General features: G+C 41.8%; 1 protein-coding gene across 1 annotated transcript; it reads right to left on the bottom strand.

Moving 5' to 3' along the window:
* Window positions 1–5,067: 5,067 nt before the first annotated feature.
* Window positions 5,068–20,318, bottom strand: LOC114703939 (vomeronasal type-2 receptor 26-like). The gene is given in 6 exon segments (XM_028884987.2): window positions 5,068–6,007; window positions 8,471–8,594; window positions 9,350–9,559; window positions 12,195–12,992; window positions 16,177–16,468; window positions 20,110–20,318. Coding segments are annotated over 6 exon segments (2,571 nt in total). The 3' UTR covers window positions 5,068–5,069.
* Window positions 20,319–21,583: the final 1,265 nt, after the last annotated feature.

Below are 21,583 nucleotides of genomic sequence, written 5' to 3'. Positions count from 1 at the left end.
CATGGATCTATATGCAATCTTCTGTATGTTGACATCTAGTTATGCCAGCACCATTTGTTGAAGATGATTTCTTTTTTTCTATTGTACAGTTTTGGCTTTTTTGGCAAAAATCGGGTGTTCATAGGTATTCAGATTAATGTCAGGGTCTTCAATTCAATTCCATTGGTCCACATGTCAGTTTTTATGCCAGTACCAGACTGTTTTTATTACTATAGCTCTATAGTAGAGCTTGAGGTCAGGGATGGTGATGCCTCCAGAGGTGGCTTTATTGTTCAGGTTTATTTTGGTTATCCTGGGTTTTTTGTATTCCATATGAAGTTGAGTATTGTTCTTTCCCAGTCTGTAAAGAATTGTGTTGGAATTTCGATGGAGAATGCACTGAATCTGTAGATTGCTTTTAGAAAGATTGTCACTTTTGTTATGTTGATTTTACCTTTCCATGAGTATGGGAGAACTTTCCATTTTCTGATATCTTCTTCAATATCTGGCTTCAAAGACTTAAAGTTCTTGTCATACAGCTCTTTCACTTGCTTAGAGTTACTCCAAGGTATTTGATATGATTTGTGACTATTGTAAAGGGTGATGTTTCTCTAATTTTTTTTCTAGACCCATTTATCATTTATATATAGGAGGGTTACTGATTTTTTTTAGTTAATCTTGTATCCTACCACATTGCTGAAGGTGTTTATCAGCTGTAGGTGTTCCCTGGTAGAATTTTTCAGTCACTTATAAATACTATCACATCACCTGCAAAAATGGAAAGTTTGATTTCTTCCTTTCCAATTTGTATCCACTTGATCTCCTTTTGTTGTCTTATTGCTCTAGCTAGAACTCTGAGTTCTATATTGAATAGATATAAGGAGAGTGGGAGCCTTGTCTTGTTCCTGATTTTAGTGGAATTGCTTTGAGTTGCTCTCTATTCAATTTGATGTTGGCTTTTGGGTTGCTGTAAATTGCCTTTATTATGTTTAGGTATGTTCCTTGTATTCCTGATCTCTCCAAGATTTATCTCATGAAGAGGTGTTGTATTTTGTCAAAGGCTTTTTCAGAAACTAATGAGATGATCGTTATGATAGACCCCAGACCCAGGGTACTACCTTCTTGAGTAGGCGCCCCAAGAACCCAGACTCCGGTCCAGTTGATAAAAACAGCAAGAGGTTTATTGATGCAGCTATACAGTCAGGCCACTCCTGTCCTGAGAGCAAGAGTCGCATCCTACTGCAGCCACATAGGTACTTTTAAAGGAAAAACCCACAAAAACCACAAGATTACAATTCCCATACAATTTTGTTTCGATTGATTTATGTCTAGAGGCTAATTTCTCAAGATCATGGTCTGATCACAGAGAGGGTACAGTCATGTCCTCATGCACATTCTTCCCGAAACCTCAAGGGGGATATCAGGTTGGGAGTGAGAGTTACACAAAGGTTACAGTGGTCTTTCCTGGAACACTTGCAATTATCCCAGTCACAGTTGAGCGCATCTCTTAATAGAAATCTCTTTACATTGTTACATGTGGCAGGAGTGATTGAGTAATGGTTGAGTCAGCTTGCCCTTGGAACTAGATTTTTAGTTTCTCATTTTCCTAGGGCTTGGGGGTGTAAGCCTGAAGGGTTAGGGTCTTTCAGTGTGTTTTTTTTTCTTTCAGTTTGTTTATATGGTGTATTATACTGACATATTTTCGTATGTTGAGCTATCCATGCATCCCTGTGATGAAGCCTACTTGATCTTTTCTTAGAAATCAGGATATAAGGGAAGTCCACACTCAGTAACTGGTGGGTAAGGCTTTTTTAAAACAAACTTTATTGAGACATAATTCACATAGTGTACAACTCTTCCATTAACATTTACTTTATGCAACTACTCAGGTTGGGATTACATCTAAAATCCCAACACTCAGAATGCTGAAGCAGGACAATTGATATAAGTTTAAAGCCAACATGGTTGATGTGGAAAGAGACTGTGCCAAATAAATAAATAAAAGGATGACAATTTAGTGGTCTTTAGATTATTGGTAGAGTCTTACAACCAAGTCATTTTTTAATTAAGCATGGGGTTCAATATGAGCACACGAGTTCAGGTGCACACAGAGACCAGGGTGTTGAATCATCTAGAGCTGGAATTAGAGGTGGCTATGAGCTGCCTGATGTGGGTTCTGGCAACCAAACTGAGTCCTCTGGAGGAGGAGTGAGTTCGCCGAACTTTTGAGGCACCTCTAGAGCCTTACCAAACAAATTTGAGAACTTCATCACCCCAGAAGGAAATACTGCACCCTTTAGGCTACACTCTTCACCGCCAATCTCCCCTCCACAAACTTCAAGAGAACACTATTTTAATATATATCTTTCTGGGTTTGCTTCTTCATAGATTCAAACTTTAAAATATATTATGTTCTTTATCTAGCTTTCTTAACTCAGTATAAAATTCTCAGTATTTAATCACATATTAAACAGTATTCTATTTCTTTTATATTTATTTCTTATTGCCATATAATGTCCTAGGGATGAGTAAGTCATACAAAACATTCATAAACTGATAAATATTTTGAGTGTTTCAACTTTTAATGCCTAAATAATGCTTCTCTGAAGATTCATTTGCAGTCCTTGCAGACATGTTTTTATTTTTCTTGTGTAAATATCTACAAGTGAGATTGCTAAATCACAGGTAAGTCTGTGCAGTAACTGTCAGTTAAAGGTTCTATCCCCACTATTAATGATCTCAACAAGTTGATTATAAATACAATCTCTTTCTAAAGAAAAAAGGGCTATCCTATAGATATGATATGATGAAAGAGTAGATTAATGAACTGTAGCTAGAGTTTTTTCTGGTCCTGCCTGGCCCACAGTTAGGACAAATCTCTCTAACCTGCCAGTCCCGCAGCAGCTCAGACCCAAACAAGTAAACACACAGAGACTTATATTGCTTACAGACTGTATGGCCATGGCAGGCTTCTTGCTAACTGTTCTTATATCTTATATTAATCCACTTCTATAATTCTATACCTTGCCACATGGCTCTTGGCTTACTGGCATCTTCACATGCTGTTTGTCATGGTGGTGGCTGGTAGTGTCTCCTTCTGCCTTTCTGTTCTCTCAATTCTCCTCTCTGTTAGTCCTGCCTATACTTTCTGCCTAGCCACTGGCCAATCAGTGTTTTATTTATTGACCAATCAGAGCACATACAGACCATCCCACAGCAATGAACCTACTTTTAAAGAGCAACAACTTGTTTGAAATGTTTTACATTGATATAGATTTTACTTTATTGATACAAATTTAAAGTTCATTTTGTTATACTGTGTGTACATTTCTACTCTTGTTTAAGGTATGATGTTTGTACAGCTCATTTAAAATTGTAATAGATAATTAAAAATAGATTAATAATTAGTCATCTATGATAATCATACTTATAGCCATGTTAGTAAGTTTTCTAGGTATACATAGATATATTTCAGATAGATAGGTAATCTTCAAACACTTCAAAGACCTACAGAATATGGCATTTTAAATGTTTTAAAAATTTAGACTTTCTGGACAGTGAGACATGTCTGCTCCTGATAGCAACAATTTACTTCACAGAAGAGGATGGGCATCAAAGACACTCTGCATGGATTTTATCTTCTTCTTGACAAAAATAGCCATTTGAGCAAGAAACTGTCCTTGCCTGGACTACTTAAAAAAATGTATCAACTGGACATGCAGGACCCATAGGAAGGTGACCACTAAACATTGCCTGACAAAATGGTCCTTCAGGTCCCTGCTTCACAGAAAAAACTACCAAACATTCTACAGGACACAGAGAAAAGTGACTGAGAGACTCTAGGCCTATGGGCTAAAGACAGATGCCCCAACTTTACAAAAAAACACTTTAGATGACTGTCCTGTCCAAGCTATCAGCTGTCTCTGTCTACTCTCACAAGACTCTCAAAAGTTGCCTGCATCCTTCTCCCATTTCTCAGGTAATATTATCTCCTTCTGAGGTCTTTGATGTAGTTAAAGACTAGATGGTTATAATTTCCTTAGTTGTGATAAGAGATAAGTTAGAAATAAAAGCTTAGACACACAAATATAAGATAGATAGGATATCTTCTTTAATTTTGCCAAATACAAATAGACTAGATATTGTAACTATAATTCTTACTAGATAACTGTTTTATTATATGTAATTTTACTATGTTAAAGTTAAAATCTTCCTTTAAAAAACAGAAAGGGCAAGTGCTGTGGGATGTGCTGTATGTTGTGAATAAATAAAGCGCTGATTGGCCAGTAGCCAGGCATGAAGGATAGGATAGGTGGGACAAACAGAGAATAGAGGCTGGGAGGTGGAAGTCTGGGAAAGACACAGCCTGCCATCCAGGGAGTAACATGTAAAGGCAGCAGGTAAAGCCACGGAACACATGGTGACATACAGATTAACAGAAATGGCCTGAGTTAAGTGTAAGAGCTAGTCAGTGGTAGGCCTGAGCTAATGGCCGAGCAGTTTAATTAATATAAGTTTCTGAGTGATTATTTTATAAGTGGTTGCAGGGTCTGTGGTGCTGGAGAAAACTCCAGCTACAAAAAGGAGAGATCCATGATCAGATTGTCAAATCCTCACACCCTCAGCAACATTTGACATCATCATCACTTCATCACACTTTTCACAATTTACATTTATATTTTGTGTGTATACAAATGGGGGGGTGCTTCCATTAGCAGGCAGAAGTAACACAACAGCTTATTGATGTTAACTCTCTCCTTCCAATATTTGGTCCTCTGTATCAAACCCAGGTTGCCATGCTTAATGGTAAGTTCTTCTACCCACTGAGCCATCTTGTCAACTCCCCTTTCTAAACTCTTAAATGTGATAAATTTTAGCAATACATAGAGAATAATAAATAACCAACTATGTGGCCAATATCAACTAAGAGTCATGAGTGTTTTGTTAAAAGTATCTCACTTTAATCTTGATTTGTCTATTGAATTCCTTTAGATCCCCATAAAAACAGTGATACGAAATCACATGGGTGGTCCTGGTGATGTACCCTAGGACTAGGTCATAAAGATTTGTGGTGTGGATATGGGGACACATCAGCTCTGGAGAATCCCACTCTGCCTCTCCTGCTGTGCCTGGTGGCCTTGCCTGAGACAGGCAGGAGTGTTCCTCTCTGGTTTCAGTAAGATGATGTAGCACTTGGGGATGAAAATGCCACCCAGAAGGCCAGCAGTGGAGGCCAGGATGGAGAAGATCTCTACAGCCACAGTGGACTTGCCCCGAGCACTGTGATACAGGGGCAGGAAGGCTATCCAGACACTGCAGAAGAGCAACATGCTGAAGGTCAGGAACTTAGTCTCATTGAAGACATCTGGCAGGCCCCTGGCCAGAAAGGCCACAGAGAAGGTACCCACTGCCAGGAAACCCAAGTAGCCCAGCACACAGAAGAAGATGGTGCCAGAACCCTCCTGGCACTGGATGACAATGTGTTGGGGCTCTGAGACCATATCCCTATCTGGGAATGGTGGGGAGGTGGCCAGCCAGACCCCACAAAGAACAACCTGCATGAAGGAAGCAATGAGAACCACTGAGGTGGAAGCCCCAGGGCTCAGGCATACCCGGATCCTGTCCCCTGGCCTGGTGACCCTGAAGGCCAGGACCACTGTGAGAGTCTTGGCCAGAACAGAGGACACAGCCACCGTGAACACCACAGCAAAGGTGATTTGACGGAGGAGGCATGTCAAGACATTGGGTTGCCCAAGGAACAGCAAGGCACACAGGGCACAGAGGCAAAGAGAGAGCAGGAGTAAGTAGCTGAGACTTCTGTTGTTTGCCCTGACCACAGGGCTGTCTCTGTGCTTCAGGAACACTCCAAGAACCAGGACAGCCAGACCAGCCAGGAAGAGTGCCACCAAAGCCAGCATGAATCCCAGAGGTTCCTCAAAGGCCAGGAAGATCTCTGTCCTGGGCAGGCAACGGTCTCTCGTGTGGCTCGAGTACTGCTCCTTGGGGCACAGAAGACAGCTCTTCATGTCTATGGGAGACACACAGACACCATTTCTGCAACACTAAATGAACTACACCAGCTCTGAAGGAAGGTGTCCCAAGCACTAACTGCTCTTACAGCCTTTCCATCAAGTCATGTATTTATGATTTATTCCTGGTGTCCAGGACTGGAATGGCTGATATTAGAGGCAGAGACACAAAGGAAAAACCTGCACAGTCTGTATCTGTTTTATGTGAGGAGTTTTGTTTTGTCTTCCAACAGTGTCCAATGTAAGTCAGGCTGGTCTTGAACTTGCTGAGTATCAGAAGATGACCTTCAACTCCTAAGCCTTCTTCCACATCCTCTGTGATTATAGGCCTGTACCACTATACCTAATTTATGTCAGTTTGTGTATGTGCAGGTTTGTGTGTGCATACATGTATGTAAGCTGAGACACATGCTTGTGAGACCAGAGATTATCAGATATTGTTTCCCAATCATTCATCCACCTTATTTTTCTAATCAAACTTACTTGGTATCCTCCTGAAGGTCAGTAAACCTGTCAGGGTCTCTAGAGCTGGACTCAGGCTGTCAGAGTTAACAGTGAATGCTTTAGCTGAAGGGCCATTTCACTAGTCTCAACAACTTTCTTGGAATTACTTATTTTATTTTTACTTGTTGAGTGTTTTTCTGTTCACACACACACACACTAGATAGGTAGATAGATAGATAGATAGATAGATAGATAGATAGATAGATAGATTATAGATATAGGTATAGATATAGATATCAATATCGATATAGATATAGATATATCAAGTGCATGTCTCGTTCCTGTAGAAGTCAGAAGATGATATAAGTCCCCCTAGAATGGGGTTACAAATGATATTGAGTCCCCATAGGGGGCTCCTAACTGCTGAACCTTCTTGCTGAACCTCACGATCGTATTTTTTGAAACTAGATCTCTCATTCATCCTGGAGATCACTGAGCTGACTATAATAACAAGACACAATCTCCATGAGCCTCTTTTCTCCATCTACTGAGGGCTGAGATTCAAGGAATGTGCCTCCACACCTGGTCTCTTATGTGAGTTTTTAATGTTTCATTTTTTCCTAATATACTATTAGTAACTGGTCATATTAACAAATGTTTTCCACTGAATTATGCCTGCAAAATTCATTTTGTGGAGTCCTGTTTTCGGCACCTCAAAATGCCACTGTATTTTACCATAAATAAACTGTAGATTTTCTAATAAATCTTAAATGAGGTCATCAGAGCAGACACTAATTCCAACATCACTGCTATTCTTATAAGAATGGGGAGTTGCGACTAGGTGTGGCTGCACATGACTTTAGTCTCAGCGCTTGAAAGGCAGAGGCAGGTAGTTTTCTATCAGTGTGGGCACAGACTGGTATCATTGTGAGCTCCAAGCCAGCCAGTGCTGCACGGGGAACCCTTGTCTCAAAACCAAAGAACAAACCAAAACAAGAGGGAACACACACACACACACACACACACACACACACACACACACACGACAAGATGAGAGCACACACTTAGGAGATGACTCGGCCAGGGCAAGAGTGAGGCTTCACATCACACCAACCCTGATGATAACTTTGCATTGCATTTCAAGCTTTCAGAATGGTCAAGGAATAAGTTCTGCAGCTCAGACACTATGGGATGTGGAGGTCTCCTGCCATTCAACCTCTGAAATGAACCCCACTAATACAGAGGAGGAAAGAAAAGAACATCTACCATGCAATTCCACTTACAAGAGGTTTAAAAAGCAAATGAAATTCATCAGTGTGAGCAAAAGCCAGGGTTCCATTACAGGACTACTAGAAGCTTGTAGAAGTAACTTATGCCTATTTCTTGTTTAGAGACCAAAGATATGTAGTGTTTGCTAGAGGAGAAATCATTATGCAGTCCAATGATGGTTCATATACTTATCTGTCTCGATAAAGCATTTAACTAAGTACAACAATAAGAGTAGAGTTCTGGCTGATGTTCCACAGGAAAGAAAAGTCTGTACAGTATCTCAGTGGATGGATGTGGTGGTTTGATTGAAAATGACCCTCATAGGCTCATATATTTGAATGTTTGCTTGCTAGGTGTTGGATTTGGGGGGGGGTGGATATAGAGGTGTAGCTTTGTTGGATGAGAAGTGTCAGAGGGGGTGGCCTTTGAAAGATCAAACTCCCCCACCAGGCCCACTCTCCACCTCTCTGCCTGCCTGCCTGCTGCCTGTGAATCTTAATGGAATCTCTCAACTACTACTGAAGGGCCATGCCTGCCTCCCTAATGCCAAGCTTCCAGCCATGATAGTCATGGGCTTGCACTTTAAAACTCTAAATAAGCCCCCAGTTGAATGCTTTTCTTTTAGAACTTGCCTTGGTCATGGTGTCCCTTCACATCAGTGGAACAGTAACAAAGACAATGGACAAATACAGGAGGTTCACAGTGCCCTCTTAACCCACTCCCCAGATTCCAGCTCCACATGCCCTTACCTCTTTGGTATGCAAACTGTCCCTCAGGGCAGGGACGGCAATCAAAACAGCAGTGGGGGGCTCCCAGCCTGGGCACTTGGCTGAACCCTGGAAGGCAGCTTTCACTGCAGACAGAGCTGGGAACCTAGTAACAGTGAGCACATTGTCACCAGGGACTCTCCAGTAATACAGATGCTTGACCACAGCCTGAGAACCAGAACACAACAGTTGCCTCACATAATTCTAGATGAGATAGATGACTGTCAGAAAAACATGTTCATCCCATCAGATGCCAGATTGGAGAGGTACCTTTGAGTGTAATCAAGGAAGGGCTACATCTGGCTTGCATGGCTAAGGGATTCAAAAACATAGCTAAACAGTTTGATGTGTTGTCCTACCAGACTCTCAGGGACTCCTATATCAACAATCAAAGATATGGGAGCAGGACAGAAGACTCAGTGGTTCAGAGTACAAGCTGCTCTTTCAGAGGAGCAGGGTTCAGTTCCAAGCACCCATATATCACTCACACTGTAACTCTATTTACAGAGGATCCAGTGACCTCCACAGCCTCCATAGGCACCAGGCATGCACATACTACACAAATATACATACTAGAAAAAATCCATGTATGTAAATACAACTTGAAAAAAAATTGTAAGTATTGACAGACATTACAAAGTGCTGCCATGCAGTGTTATCAGGTCATTTTTGCTGGTGAATCAATACCATTCAGAGAAAGATCTGTTGTGAGGTAAACAGCATAGCCAGTTATAACTGACTGGCCCATCCAGAGCTGCATCAACTCAATACACAAGTAGAGAGGAGGAGCCCTGGACTTAGAATTGCCCTGTCACTTTAACACATTAGGACAAGACTTATCACTGCAGTCAGGCAACTCACTTGAAGATCCTCCTTCAAATGGACCATCATTTTGCTCCCCAAAGAGATCTGAGGATCTATCATGCCCACATGGACTGAGTGAAATACACCCTCAAGGGTCTTCTGCCATTGGAAAATATCAAATTTTGTCACCAAATCTCCATTGGCATCAAACATAATCTTGATTCCATCAGAAGTCTTGAAGTGCACCTTCCTGAGGGCATGAAGCAGCTGAGGAAGGAAGGGAGACATTGTAGACTGGCAAGGACCTGTCAGGGAGGTTATCCAAAATGCTACATGCCATTGGCATCTGAAGTGATACAGTGCCACTTCAACCAAGAATTAGACCCATTAGGTATAAAGGCCCACAAAGTCTGGCCTCTTGTAATTTTTAATCTGTCACCCTCAGCCAGAAAGCTAACACCTATCACTGTCCATCTGCTTTAAAACCACCTTCACCAGGCACAGAGTACAGATTCAGGTCATCTGAGCAGAAGTAATGAAAACACACTGCTTCATCAGCCACCACAAGGGAACAACTTGTCTTCCAAGGGGCCCCTTACAGATCTGGGCCTAGGCTACCCTCAATGGATTGGAGAAAGAAAGGAAGAGAGGAAGAAAGGAAGAAAGAAAGAAGGAAGGAAGGAAGGAAGGAAGGAAGGAAGGAAGGAAGGAAGGAAGGAAGGAAGACAGATACATATAAGTAGATACATAGATAGTAGATGCATAGATAGATAGATAGATAGATAGATAGATAGATAGATAGATAGATAGATAAACAGACAGACAGACAGATAGATAGATAGATAGATAGATAGATAGATAGATAGATAGATAGATAGATAGATAGATAGATGTGTGGTACAAGCCGCAAATATACCTGGAAGAAGCCAAGGGCCTTCCAGATGTCAAGCTGAAGCTCAAGGAGTCTAGGTGATAGTGGTTTTTGATTATTAGCCATTTCTTGCTACGAATGTCTCATTTGCTATTGTAGCTTTTCCATCATTTATTGGGCACCATTTCCCTTCAACTAAAGGAATATTTAGATAACCTTCTGTACAGTAATACAGCCAGGATCCCTAATTTGAGGCCTTTCTGTAATTATTGTCATTAGCAGCATCTGGCCAGGACCATCCCTGGATGGACAAAAGTATCTTATCAGAGATACCTCTGTACTCTCTAAGAACAGACATAAGTATCTGTTTAAGAAGGCCTGGCAGATGTGCTAATTAAGCTTAACTTTCTCCTTTCCAAAGTCTTATCTCTAGTTTTAGATCCACCCTTAGCAATTAACTCAGAACTAAAGGGTTTTTACTTACAGGTACATCCAGCTGTGACAGAAGTTGCTTAGCCGAGTTGCCTAGTGACCGAGCACACTTCCCCCCACCCTGACAGAAACTGTAGGAGTAGAGATAGCTTGGAGAGAGAAGGGCCAAAGGGATAAAAGGCAGTTTTATTTTCAGAGGGAGGATGAGAGGGAAAAAAGCAAACAGAAGAACTAGATGGGAAGAACTGGAGAGGAACGAACTAGGTAGGAAAGAACTAGATTGAAGGGCTAGAAGAAAGTATTAGAGGAACAAGATGAAAGATGAGGAAGAGCGAGGTGGGGAAGAGTAAGATAAGGAAGAAGGAGATGAAAGAGGAGCTAAGATGGGAAAGAACTAGATGGATGAGAACCTAGATGGGGCAGAACTAAGATGAGAGAATTAAGATAGAACTTACAGGGGACAGCCAAAATATGTAGAGAGAAATCAGGCAAGAAAGGAGCTAGGCATGAGAGCAGAATAGAAGCAGTATAAAGAACTAAATCAGAAGAATGAAGTGTATGGACTAAAGAGTTTCATGTATGTAGATTCATTTCATATTGTCTAATTAATTAGATTGTCAGATGGTTGTAGATTCTTCCCAGACCCTGGGAGAGAAATATTGAGGGGCTGGACCCCAATAGTCCTCATCATAGATAGATAGGTAGATAGATAGATAGATAGATAGATAGATAGATAGATAGATAGATAGATAGATATAGAGAGGAGACAGGGGGCAAAATGATCAATATATATTTATATATATATATATATATAAATTTATATATATGGGGGTATAAAATTATCAAATAATATTTTTAAAAGGAAAGTTATTAAGAATTTGGGAGATGGCTCCATGATTAAAGCCCTGGTCATAAACGCTTGAAGATCAGACTTCAAATCCCCAGAACCCATGTAAATGTCAGGTGGATGTGGCAGCCAATCACTACTTACATCTTCATAAGGATGTAAGTAAGGAGATTCCCAGACCAAACTGACTAGCAAGACTAGCCACATCAACAAGTTCTGGGTTTGAGTGAAAAACTGTGCCCCAAAGCAAGATAGAAGAGGATTCAAAGGTGTTTCCTTATCATCCTCAGACCTTTCCACATGTATGTACACCTGAGTGTGTACCCCTCCTTACCCACATTCATGTGCCCACATACATGGACCATATACCAAAAAAAGGAAAAATAAATGAATGGCATTTGATATTGTTTGTAATTCTGATTTGCAGTATGTCTATACTAAAACCCATCCACTGTTTACCAAAGCATAAATTTGGGATATAAAAAATCTATTCACTGTTATGTGAAATATTAATTTTACTAGGCATCCTGTATTTGCAAAGTTAGGCAAGTCACAGGGACAGAACTCATCTGAGATCACACACATAGAATGGAACCCTTGTACATTGTTCATTCTAAGATGCATCTTAGTTCCAAGTAGGAGGTAGCCCTACTGATGTACACAGTCAGCTTTAACCTCCATAGCTTAGTCAGAAGGAATGTCCCCTTCTCCAACCATACCTGAATCACTCACTCCACACATGCCTCTCTCACCTGCCAGGGCTGGAAGTCCTGAGAGTCAGTTACTTTCCCATGCTGGTGCCCATGGGTTATCATGTCTTGCAGGGCATGAGCAATGCTGTAGACAGCTGTGTAAGCAACATCGATTTTACTCACTTCTGGGAGAGCATACTGCTGGTTTTTCAGACTCTCATTCCCTGAGCACAACTGGACACCCTCTGTCATTGTGCTGCTCTGGTGGGGCCATGTACAATCAAAGGTGAACTCCCAGAACTTCTTTATAAACATGTCTTCTGGGGTCTGGCTGGGCCGCAGGTGAGCAAGGAACTCAGGGAAGCCAATTGCCCTGCTGCTGTGATACAGAAGACCAAATGTGCTGTGCAATACCTGGGTAATGCCTGGAATGGTCAGGGCGAGTGCCATGTGCAGAGTGTCCTTGCTGACCCAGACCTATCCTGAGACAGGGACATCCAGTAAGCCATACAGGATGAGCATGAAATTAGAATTGCTTAGGAAAACCAGAACAACCCTGGCTGTGGATTTTTGCATCTTCTGGACGATCTCTTCAATCTTCCCCAGGGACTCATGGGAAGGAACATGGAAAGTGAACTCAATGCACACACCAGCTGTACTCAGCTCCTGAGTGGCCAGAGAGCTGGCCTGCTGCCCAAAGTCATCATCATGGGCCAGAATGATCACCCAGGACCACTGAAAGTGAATTATCAGCTGAGGAACTACACGACAGGATGTGAAGTCACTACTCAGGGTCCTCATGAAAGATGGGAACTGGATCTTGTCACTGAGGATGAGTAGTGAGGACCCATAACTGACCTGTCAAGGAAGAGCCAGGATAGAAATGTGGATGAGATATGGTCTTAAGATGGGCTGGTGATCTGGTTTAAATGTGGGAAGGAAGGGGATGGAGACATGGCTCAGCAGTTAAAAGCCCCTGTTGTTCTTGCAGAGGACCCATGTTCTGTATGTCCTGTAGGAGCCCATTCTCGGGTTCCTCGTGGCTTTAACCAGCAGGTCCGCATAGAGGATGATTAGGACCACAGGCCTGAGTGCAGGTGTCTGAGATGGTCTGCACTTGGCTGTGCTGGGGGATGGTCTGTATGTCAAGTTGCTCTAATTGGTCAATAAATAAAACACTGATTGGCCCATGGCTAGGCAGGAAGTATAGGCAGGACGAACAGAGAGGAGAAATAAAAGAACAGGAAGGCAGAAGGAATCACTGCCAGCCGCCACCCTGACAAGCAGCATGAAAAGATGCCGGTAAGCCACGAGCCGTGTAGCAGGGTATAGATTTGTGAAAATAGATTAATTTAAGCTATAAGAACAGTTAGCAAGAAGCCTGCCACAGACATACAGTTTGTAAGCAATATAAGTCTCTGTGTTTACTTGGTTGCGGCTGAGCGGCTGTGGGACTGGCAGGTGACAAAGATTTGTCCTGACTGTGGGCAAGGCAGGAAAACTCTAGCTACAAACCCATGTTCAGTTCCCAACATACACCTCAGGTTTCTCACATCGGCCTGTAACTCCAGCTCCAGGAAATCTGATACCTTATTCTGGCTTCCTCCTACATCCGTGGCATAGACTCACACAGACATATAAATACACATGAATGCATATTAAATTTTAAAACAAATAATTTTCAGGGAAGGACTTGTGCATCCTGATTTGAGAATTGTGCCAGTTCTATAAGCGGCTGTGTGCCCCTCACTGGCTGATCATCCCTGACACAGCCATGTGACTTCTCAATAAAGCCCAGAACCATAGCTTTACCTTCTCTCCTCTCAACATCTGTCCTTCACCTGCCGTCTAGACTTCCATCCCTGTACCTCAGCTAGGATTGGTCTGATTCTCTGGTTTGCACACAGCTGTTACGTTGTTCTTTTTAAAATTCATGTGTGTGTGAGAGTGTGTGTGAGAGAGAGAGAGAGAGAGAGGGGGAGGGAGGGAGGTATATAAAGATCAGAAGACCAATTTCAGAGATTCCTTCAGGGTAGGAATGATGGAATGTGGTAGCCAATGAGTTTGAGGGGGATGTCTCTTTGCAGGAAGATGAAAACATTCTGAAATCAGCTGTGGTAATCATGCCAAGATCAAGGCCACTGAATTGTTCCCTTGAAATGAAGTAATTAACCTCAAGTCACTTCTTAAAACTATGAACTGAAGAGATGATTGTCATATATGGCCTCCATTGTGGAAATGATACTGATGGCTGGGTTACAGGGAACAATTCCTGGAACAGATGGGAGCAAGTGGCATAAGCCCAGCGGCCTAGACTCAAATCCCAGTCTAGTACCTACAGCCAGGAGCGTTTGCAGAGAAGTCAGGTTTTTGTGGTGATACATTGTGTATCCTTATAAACTTGATTGAGGATCAGAGGACAGAGCCAGCCCACTAGATTAAATGTAGAGGTCAGGCAGTGATGGCACACACCTTTAATCCTATCACTCGGGAGGTAAAGATCTATCTGGATCTCTGTGAGTTCAAGGTTACACTGGACTACATGAGATTGATCCAGTCTAGGAGAGAAACAGAGCAAGGAGTGGTGGCACACACCTTTAATACCAGCATTTAGGATCTCATACATTTGCTTGGGAAGCACACATGCCTTTAATCCCAGGAAGTAATATAGTGGGGCAGAGAAAGATATATAAGGCATGAGGAAACAGAGATTCATTCTCTTTAAACTGAGGATTTCTTAGAGGTAAGAACTAGCGGCTGCTGACTGTTTCTGCTTCTCTGATTTTTCAGCTTTCACTCTGATAACTGGCTTTGAATTTTTACTAAAAGAACATCATAGATTCAAACAACAATTTTAGGGGGGTTATTAGTTTTTTCTCTGTATGCTGGAAAGATGAGATGTCTTCTCAGGTAAAGGTGTTTGCCTTTAAGCCTAGAAACCTGATTTTACCTGGCAGTACCTGCATGGTATAAGAAAGCAACTGATTCTCAAAAGTTGTCTTCTAAACTCCACATGGGCAGAATGGCTCCGGTGCTGAGTGCATACACACACGCGCGCGCACGCGCACACACACACACACACACACACACACACACACACACACTAATATTATTAATAATAATAATAATAATAATAGTAAGGGGCTGGAGAAATGGTACAGTGTGTAACACTGTTACTATTATTTCAGATGACCTGGGCGCAATTCCAGCACCCTCATGTCAGCTAAAAGACATTTGTAAGTCCAGTTCTAGGGAATTCAATGACTTCCATGGGCACCAGGTACATATCATATATATATGATGACATATATGACATCAAAATTGTGGTGATATTTTATTTGTATGTTAATAAATAAAGTTTGTCTGGAGATCAGAGGACATAGCCAGCCATAAGCAAAAGTCAGGCAGTGGTAGCACACGCCCTTCATCCGATCACATGTCAAGCAGAGTCTCTGTGTGTTCAAGGACACAACCAAGCATGGTGGCACACACCTTTAATCCCAGTAACAACCACAGAGACCTGGAAGTCTGTACAGACAGGCAGTGATGAGGAAGTGAGGTGGCTGGGCTAAGAGCCAATGAGAAGGCAGAACAGCAAGGCAATAAAGGCACAAGTTAGACAGGAAGAAGCTCTCAATTGGGGAGCTATGGCGGTGTGGTGAGCTAAGGTTAGCTGGTGGCTCTCACTATTTCTCTGATCTCTAAGGCTTTCACTCCTGTATTTGGCTCTGAGTTTCTTATTTAATAAGACTATTTAGAAATTCATCTACACAAAATACTCATACCCATTACAGAAATAAGTAAATCTTTAAAATATTTTTAATAAAAAGAATTTTCTAAGTTACCTCATCAATGAGAGAGACAATAGTTCTCTCCAATGTATCGATACATGGAGAAGAACCATGTTGGACATGGAGAATATTTGCAGGGAGACTGGCTCCACAGTAGAACTGCTCACTACTGTGACCATCACCATCGTTTTCACTATCATCATTAAAGGACTGCACTACATTCAGGAAGGAAGAAGGCTTGAGCAACTCACCTGGGGAAACTTGTAAAGTCCCAGAAGTCTGGCCATGGAGACAGACAGGGATGACCTCGTGTCCCCAACCAATGCAGCCTGAGGAGAGCCATGCTGGCATGTGTAGTTGGGGATGGGCTCCTCCTGCCTCGTGAGAAAGCTCATTGTCTCATAGAGGGCTCCATGCACTGAGTCCCCAGAGTTTCTAATAGAGAAGCCCAGAGTCACATTGGGCAGCAAGTGAGCACTCCTGTTAATCTCCTCAATGGCAAAGACAAAACTCTGGGCCACCTGGTAGCCCCAGTTGGAAACGCTGAGGAAAAGAGAAGGCCAGAGTCATCATTCATGATGGGGTAAATGGAACAAGAATAAAGACAGTGACTCAAGTGATACATGCAAAACCTACATCTCCACAAATACTGTACACGGATGTGCAGAGGCACACAGTTCAGAATGCATAAAGGGGAGCCAGAGGGAATGTGGAGACAGTAATCAGAGGGGCAGTTTCAGAAGATAGAAGGGATAATTGAAGATGTATTCGATAATCTGGATGTGGTGGCATACTTGTTTAATGCAAGCACTCAGACGGCAGAGGTAGGTGGATCTTTGTGAGTTGGAGACCTCAATGGATTACATGGCTAAACCCAGGAAGCCAGAGGTATATAAAGAAACTCTTTCTCCAGGAAATGAAGAAAAAACAATCTAATGTTTAATGTGGCAGTTTGAATGTAATTGGCCCCCATAAGCTCATAGGGAGTGGCACTATTAAGAGGTATGACTTTGTTGCAATACACATGACCTTGTTGCAGAAACTGTGTCATTATGGAAATGGGTTTTGAGGGCTCTCTTGCTTAAGTTTTGCTCAGTGTCACAGGCAATTTCCTGATGGCTTTCTGATCAAGATGTAGCCAGCACCATGTCCATTGCACACCACCATGCTGCCTGTAATGAAGGTAATGACTGAAATTCTGGAACTGTAAGCCACCACTTCTGTTAAATGTTTTCCTTTATAATAGTTGACATGGTCATGGTGTCTCTTCACAGCAATAGAAAGACTAACTAAAACATATAGTACGGTTGGTTACAATCAACGGAAACTAGCATCTATTTCAGAAGTGCTGAACCTAAGAGCCAGAAGACAAGGAGAAGAGATGTGGAATACGGTCTTTAGGACATGATTCAGACATTGCAGACATGTGAGCCTGTCAGCAGACAATCATACATTGGAAAATTTCTTGTGTGGACCTACTCTTCCCTGCTGAACTATTGGCAATACCATATTTTGGGAAAAGACATTCGTTATCTTTAGTCATGTACCCAACAAGTGAACCCACCAAGTTCCAGTGGACAGTTCCAAACCTACAGCCACACAAATGGCCATGGTTAAAATCAGTGGGTCACAAAACAGAAAAAAAGGAGGGAATGTCAGGTATAGAAGGAAAAGAGGCTGGGAGAATGAGAATTTTAAAAATGCACTATAAACACATATTATAACTTCAAAAAACAAATGTAGTCAAATTTTAAGACATTTACAAAATCAACAGTAAACGAATTCAACAGGTCACATTTATACAATTGTGTATTAGTTTACATATTTATAGAACATTAATAATTAAAGAATAAAATAAATTTGAAGGGAGGTATATGAGGGGTGTGAAGGGAATAGATATAAATAGGTGAAGGGGCTGTTGAGAGAGGGTCTCTCTGTGAAGCCATGTCTGCCCTGGAATTCAAAGAGATACACCTGCCTCTGCCTCTTGAGTGCTGAGATTAAAAGCAAGTGCCACCACATAGAACTGACGTTGCTAAATTTCAATTAACTTTTTAAATGTTCATGTTGAGAGTAGATTTGTTTGCATTTTGAGGCAGATCCTCCATATCACCCAGTCTAACCTCACAGTTACTATATACCCAAGAATGATATTGAACTCCTTTTACTTGTGTATGTGTATGCACACGTTTTGGCCCAATGTTGACTTCTAGTATCTATTTCAACCATTCTCAGCATGGGTGGGTGGGTGTGTGTGCGTGCGTGCGTGTGTGTGTGTGTGTGTGTGTGTGTGTGTGTGTGTGTGTGTGTGTCAGAGCTGGTACATGTGTAATGGATGTTTCACCATGGAGGGCAAAGACTGATGGGATTTCAGGATATCTTACTCAATTGCTTCTCCACCTTTTAAAGAACATTGTTCTGTGTGCATGTGTGTATATGATGTATCTGTAGACTCATACATGCTACCACACATAGAGGTCAGGAAACAACTTTGTGAGTCTGTTCTCTCCTTCCACCTTTATGTGGGTTTCAGAGAAGGCTCAGGTCATCCATAAGGTTTGCATGCCAAGCACTTTACCCTATAAGGCATCTCAAAGGTCCTTTTCACATTTTTCAGACAGGTTATCCCATTGAACCTGGACCTCATCCATTCAGATAAACTGGCCGGATAGTGACCACTGGAATCTGCCTATCTCACTGTCCCTAGCCAGGATTACAGATGCTCAGCATGCTAGGTGTTCACCTGGGTTGAAGGAATCAAGCTCAGGTCTTCACACTTGCACAGTAGACATGTCACCAACTCAGGCATTTTCCCAGACCCTAAGACCTTCACTTTGAGCTTCTCCTGTCTCCCATTCCCACATTAGATTTTAAACGGTCACATCACCAAAAAATAAACATGCAAAGTGATGGGTTTGTGAGTGGGGTGAGATTGATTACCACTCTATAATGCATACATTTATTAAAATATTGCATCATACCCAGTACATGCATACAATTATTACTCATGGCTTAAAAAACAACATGGGATCCAGGTATGGTGGCAAACACTTGTGATCCGAGCACTCAGGTTGGGGAGGCAAGAATATAGTGAATTCTAGGCTAGCCTCATCTACACAGTTAGACTCTGTCTTATAAACAAAAAACAAAAATACAGGATAGCCAATGTGTCCAATGTGGTGGCTCATGCTTGTAATCATGTGTTAAAGGCTAGCCTAAGCCACAGAAAGTATTGCAAACAAGTCTGAGCACAAAATGGTATACTGTATCAAAAAGGTTTAAAAAGTCATTTAAACTGATGTTAAATATGAAAATGCAGAAGTTTGAAACTCTTAATTTTCAGGCTGAATTCAAAGTGATACTAGTTTCTTTAGAAAATACTCTAACAACCTTTTTTGACTCAGATCTAATTATGTAATCCAAAATTGCCTGAAACTAACAATTCTCCCTCCTCAGTTTCCTGAGTGATTTGAGTAAAACCATATACTCTATACTCAACCATTAAGGCAAATACAAAAATAAAGCTAAATACAGTCACTTAAATAATAGTAACAAAAAAGATTGTGCTGAACAACACTGTGTGTAACAGCATGTTGGAAAGTTGGCACAAAAAAATCCAAAATGGGGTTTTGTGTTTTGGCTCTTTTCACAGAGTTGGATCTGCAGCACCTCATAAAGTCAGTGTGATTACACACTCCTATAATCACAGCAACCAGGAGGTAGTGGCTAGAGGAACAGAAATTCAAGGACTACCTACTGAATTGGAGAGTACATGACCCTTAGAAAAATAACAAGCAAAAGGAATACAGTACAGATAAATGATTAAGACTGTCAAACGATAAAATATCTATTATTTACACATGAATTCACTCAACAAACACACCTACCTAGACACCACTTTAGGAACCAAGGATAGACAAAAGAATCAAGAAATGCCCCCTGGCTGGTAGAGCACATACATTAAAGACAGTACATGAGCAGCCTATATTTCAGTCTGGTATAAACAAGAAAGACAGACAGAAGTGATGTAAAAGGAGAGCACCAGAGCTACTCCATGTATACACAGAGAAAGGGGGTGGCCATCTATCTCAGATTATGAGAATCAACCCTTATCAAAGACTTCACACAAGCTTATAAAGCTGCTTCTGGATTTCAGGGAATCCTATCCCACATCCAGCACTTACCTTGAAGCCACAAGTCCAGAGGGTGGGCCTGTGAAGTCAGACAGGGTACCAATAGAGAGGTCAAAGATGGAGAAGCTGCCTCCCACTATTACATCTCCAGGACGATCAAAGCGAGGCCTCTGACTCGGCAACAGCCAGGCTCTTGGTGCAGAAAAGGCAGACCCAGAGAGACAGCAAAACAGAACAGGAAGGAGAGTACACAGCCACATGCCTGCTGGGGGCCAGGCAGCCAGTGACAGGACAGCCCCACATGGGGCAGTGGCTAGCAGTGAAGGGGGCTTTTATCTGGGAGACTGCCCTTGATCAAGGACCAAGCTAAGACCACACTGGGAGCCTGGGCTTACAGGCTGTGGGGAGAATATTGATTGTGAGGTGGTGGAGGTGGGTGGCCACTAAATCCCAGAGACGTGAAAAGTTTTATCCCCTTCTCCTGAGGCTTCGTGGCCTCTCTGCATCCAAGGTCACAACTCTGGGCATCATCTGCAGACTACAGGAAAGGCAACAACAGGTCTGACTGTCTCCTGGGGGACTTGCAATTGCAGGATCAGCTGTGCTCAGGGCACTGTTTTGTAGCAAGACCCAGGTAGGTACAAGAAGCAAATACCCAAGTAGCTAAAGTGGAATAGTTCTTTCACACTCTATGTTTCTATACTATGTTGATCCACAAATCCATGTTCTCTGTCGTATTTGCAGTTCTTTAAAAATTTTTAAGAAAAGTTTTATATTGAGCATATGGACATACATAAAACCAAACAGCAGAAAACAATAAATATCTATGTTTTTATACAGTCATGAGAAATCCTCCCAAGTGACTGAGCCTTTTTTTTCCATCATTTGAAAACAGACCCCAAGGCTGCCAAAGGTGGCTTTCAGGTAAAATCACTTGATACACAAACCTGATAACTTGTATGTGTTCCCCAAGAACCCCCACAGAGGTAGAAGGAGAGGACCAACTCTACAAAGTTGTCCTCTGTCTCCACATGGAAGCCATCACACACACACACACACACACACACACACACACACACACACACACACACACTTCATACATACACAAATAGATATATTCAAGTTAGAAGACAAATTTCAATCTCTGTTACTCCAACAGATAAGTATAATTCTCTAACAACCAGAATCCCCTTCTAGAGGTTAAAGATAGAACCAAAGCGATGGCTCAGCTCCTTAGCAAGCAAAGGCAGCCTGATGACCCTCACTGAATCTCCAGACTCTGTGTGATTAGAGAAAAGAACCGACTTCTGCAACTTACCCTCTGATCACCTCATATGTGCGCTGGCACTTGAATGTCCAAAAACCCAGACCCACACATGCACACCAATCTGCCAATCAATAAATGTATAAAATTAAAAAGAAGTAGAATAAATGAGCAATAACTTTAGTCAACTGATATTTCAGTCTACCTCTATTTAAATTCCACTTTAAAAAGTTTGATATGTTCTCAGATTAGAATATAGCC

The sequence above is a fragment of the Peromyscus leucopus genome, chromosome 1, assembly GCF_004664715.2.
Source record: "Peromyscus leucopus breed LL Stock chromosome 1, UCI_PerLeu_2.1, whole genome shotgun sequence".
In the NCBI taxonomy this organism is placed as follows: domain Eukaryota; kingdom Metazoa; phylum Chordata; class Mammalia; order Rodentia; family Cricetidae; genus Peromyscus; species Peromyscus leucopus.
This window is presented reverse-complemented; position numbering and strand designations above follow the sequence as displayed.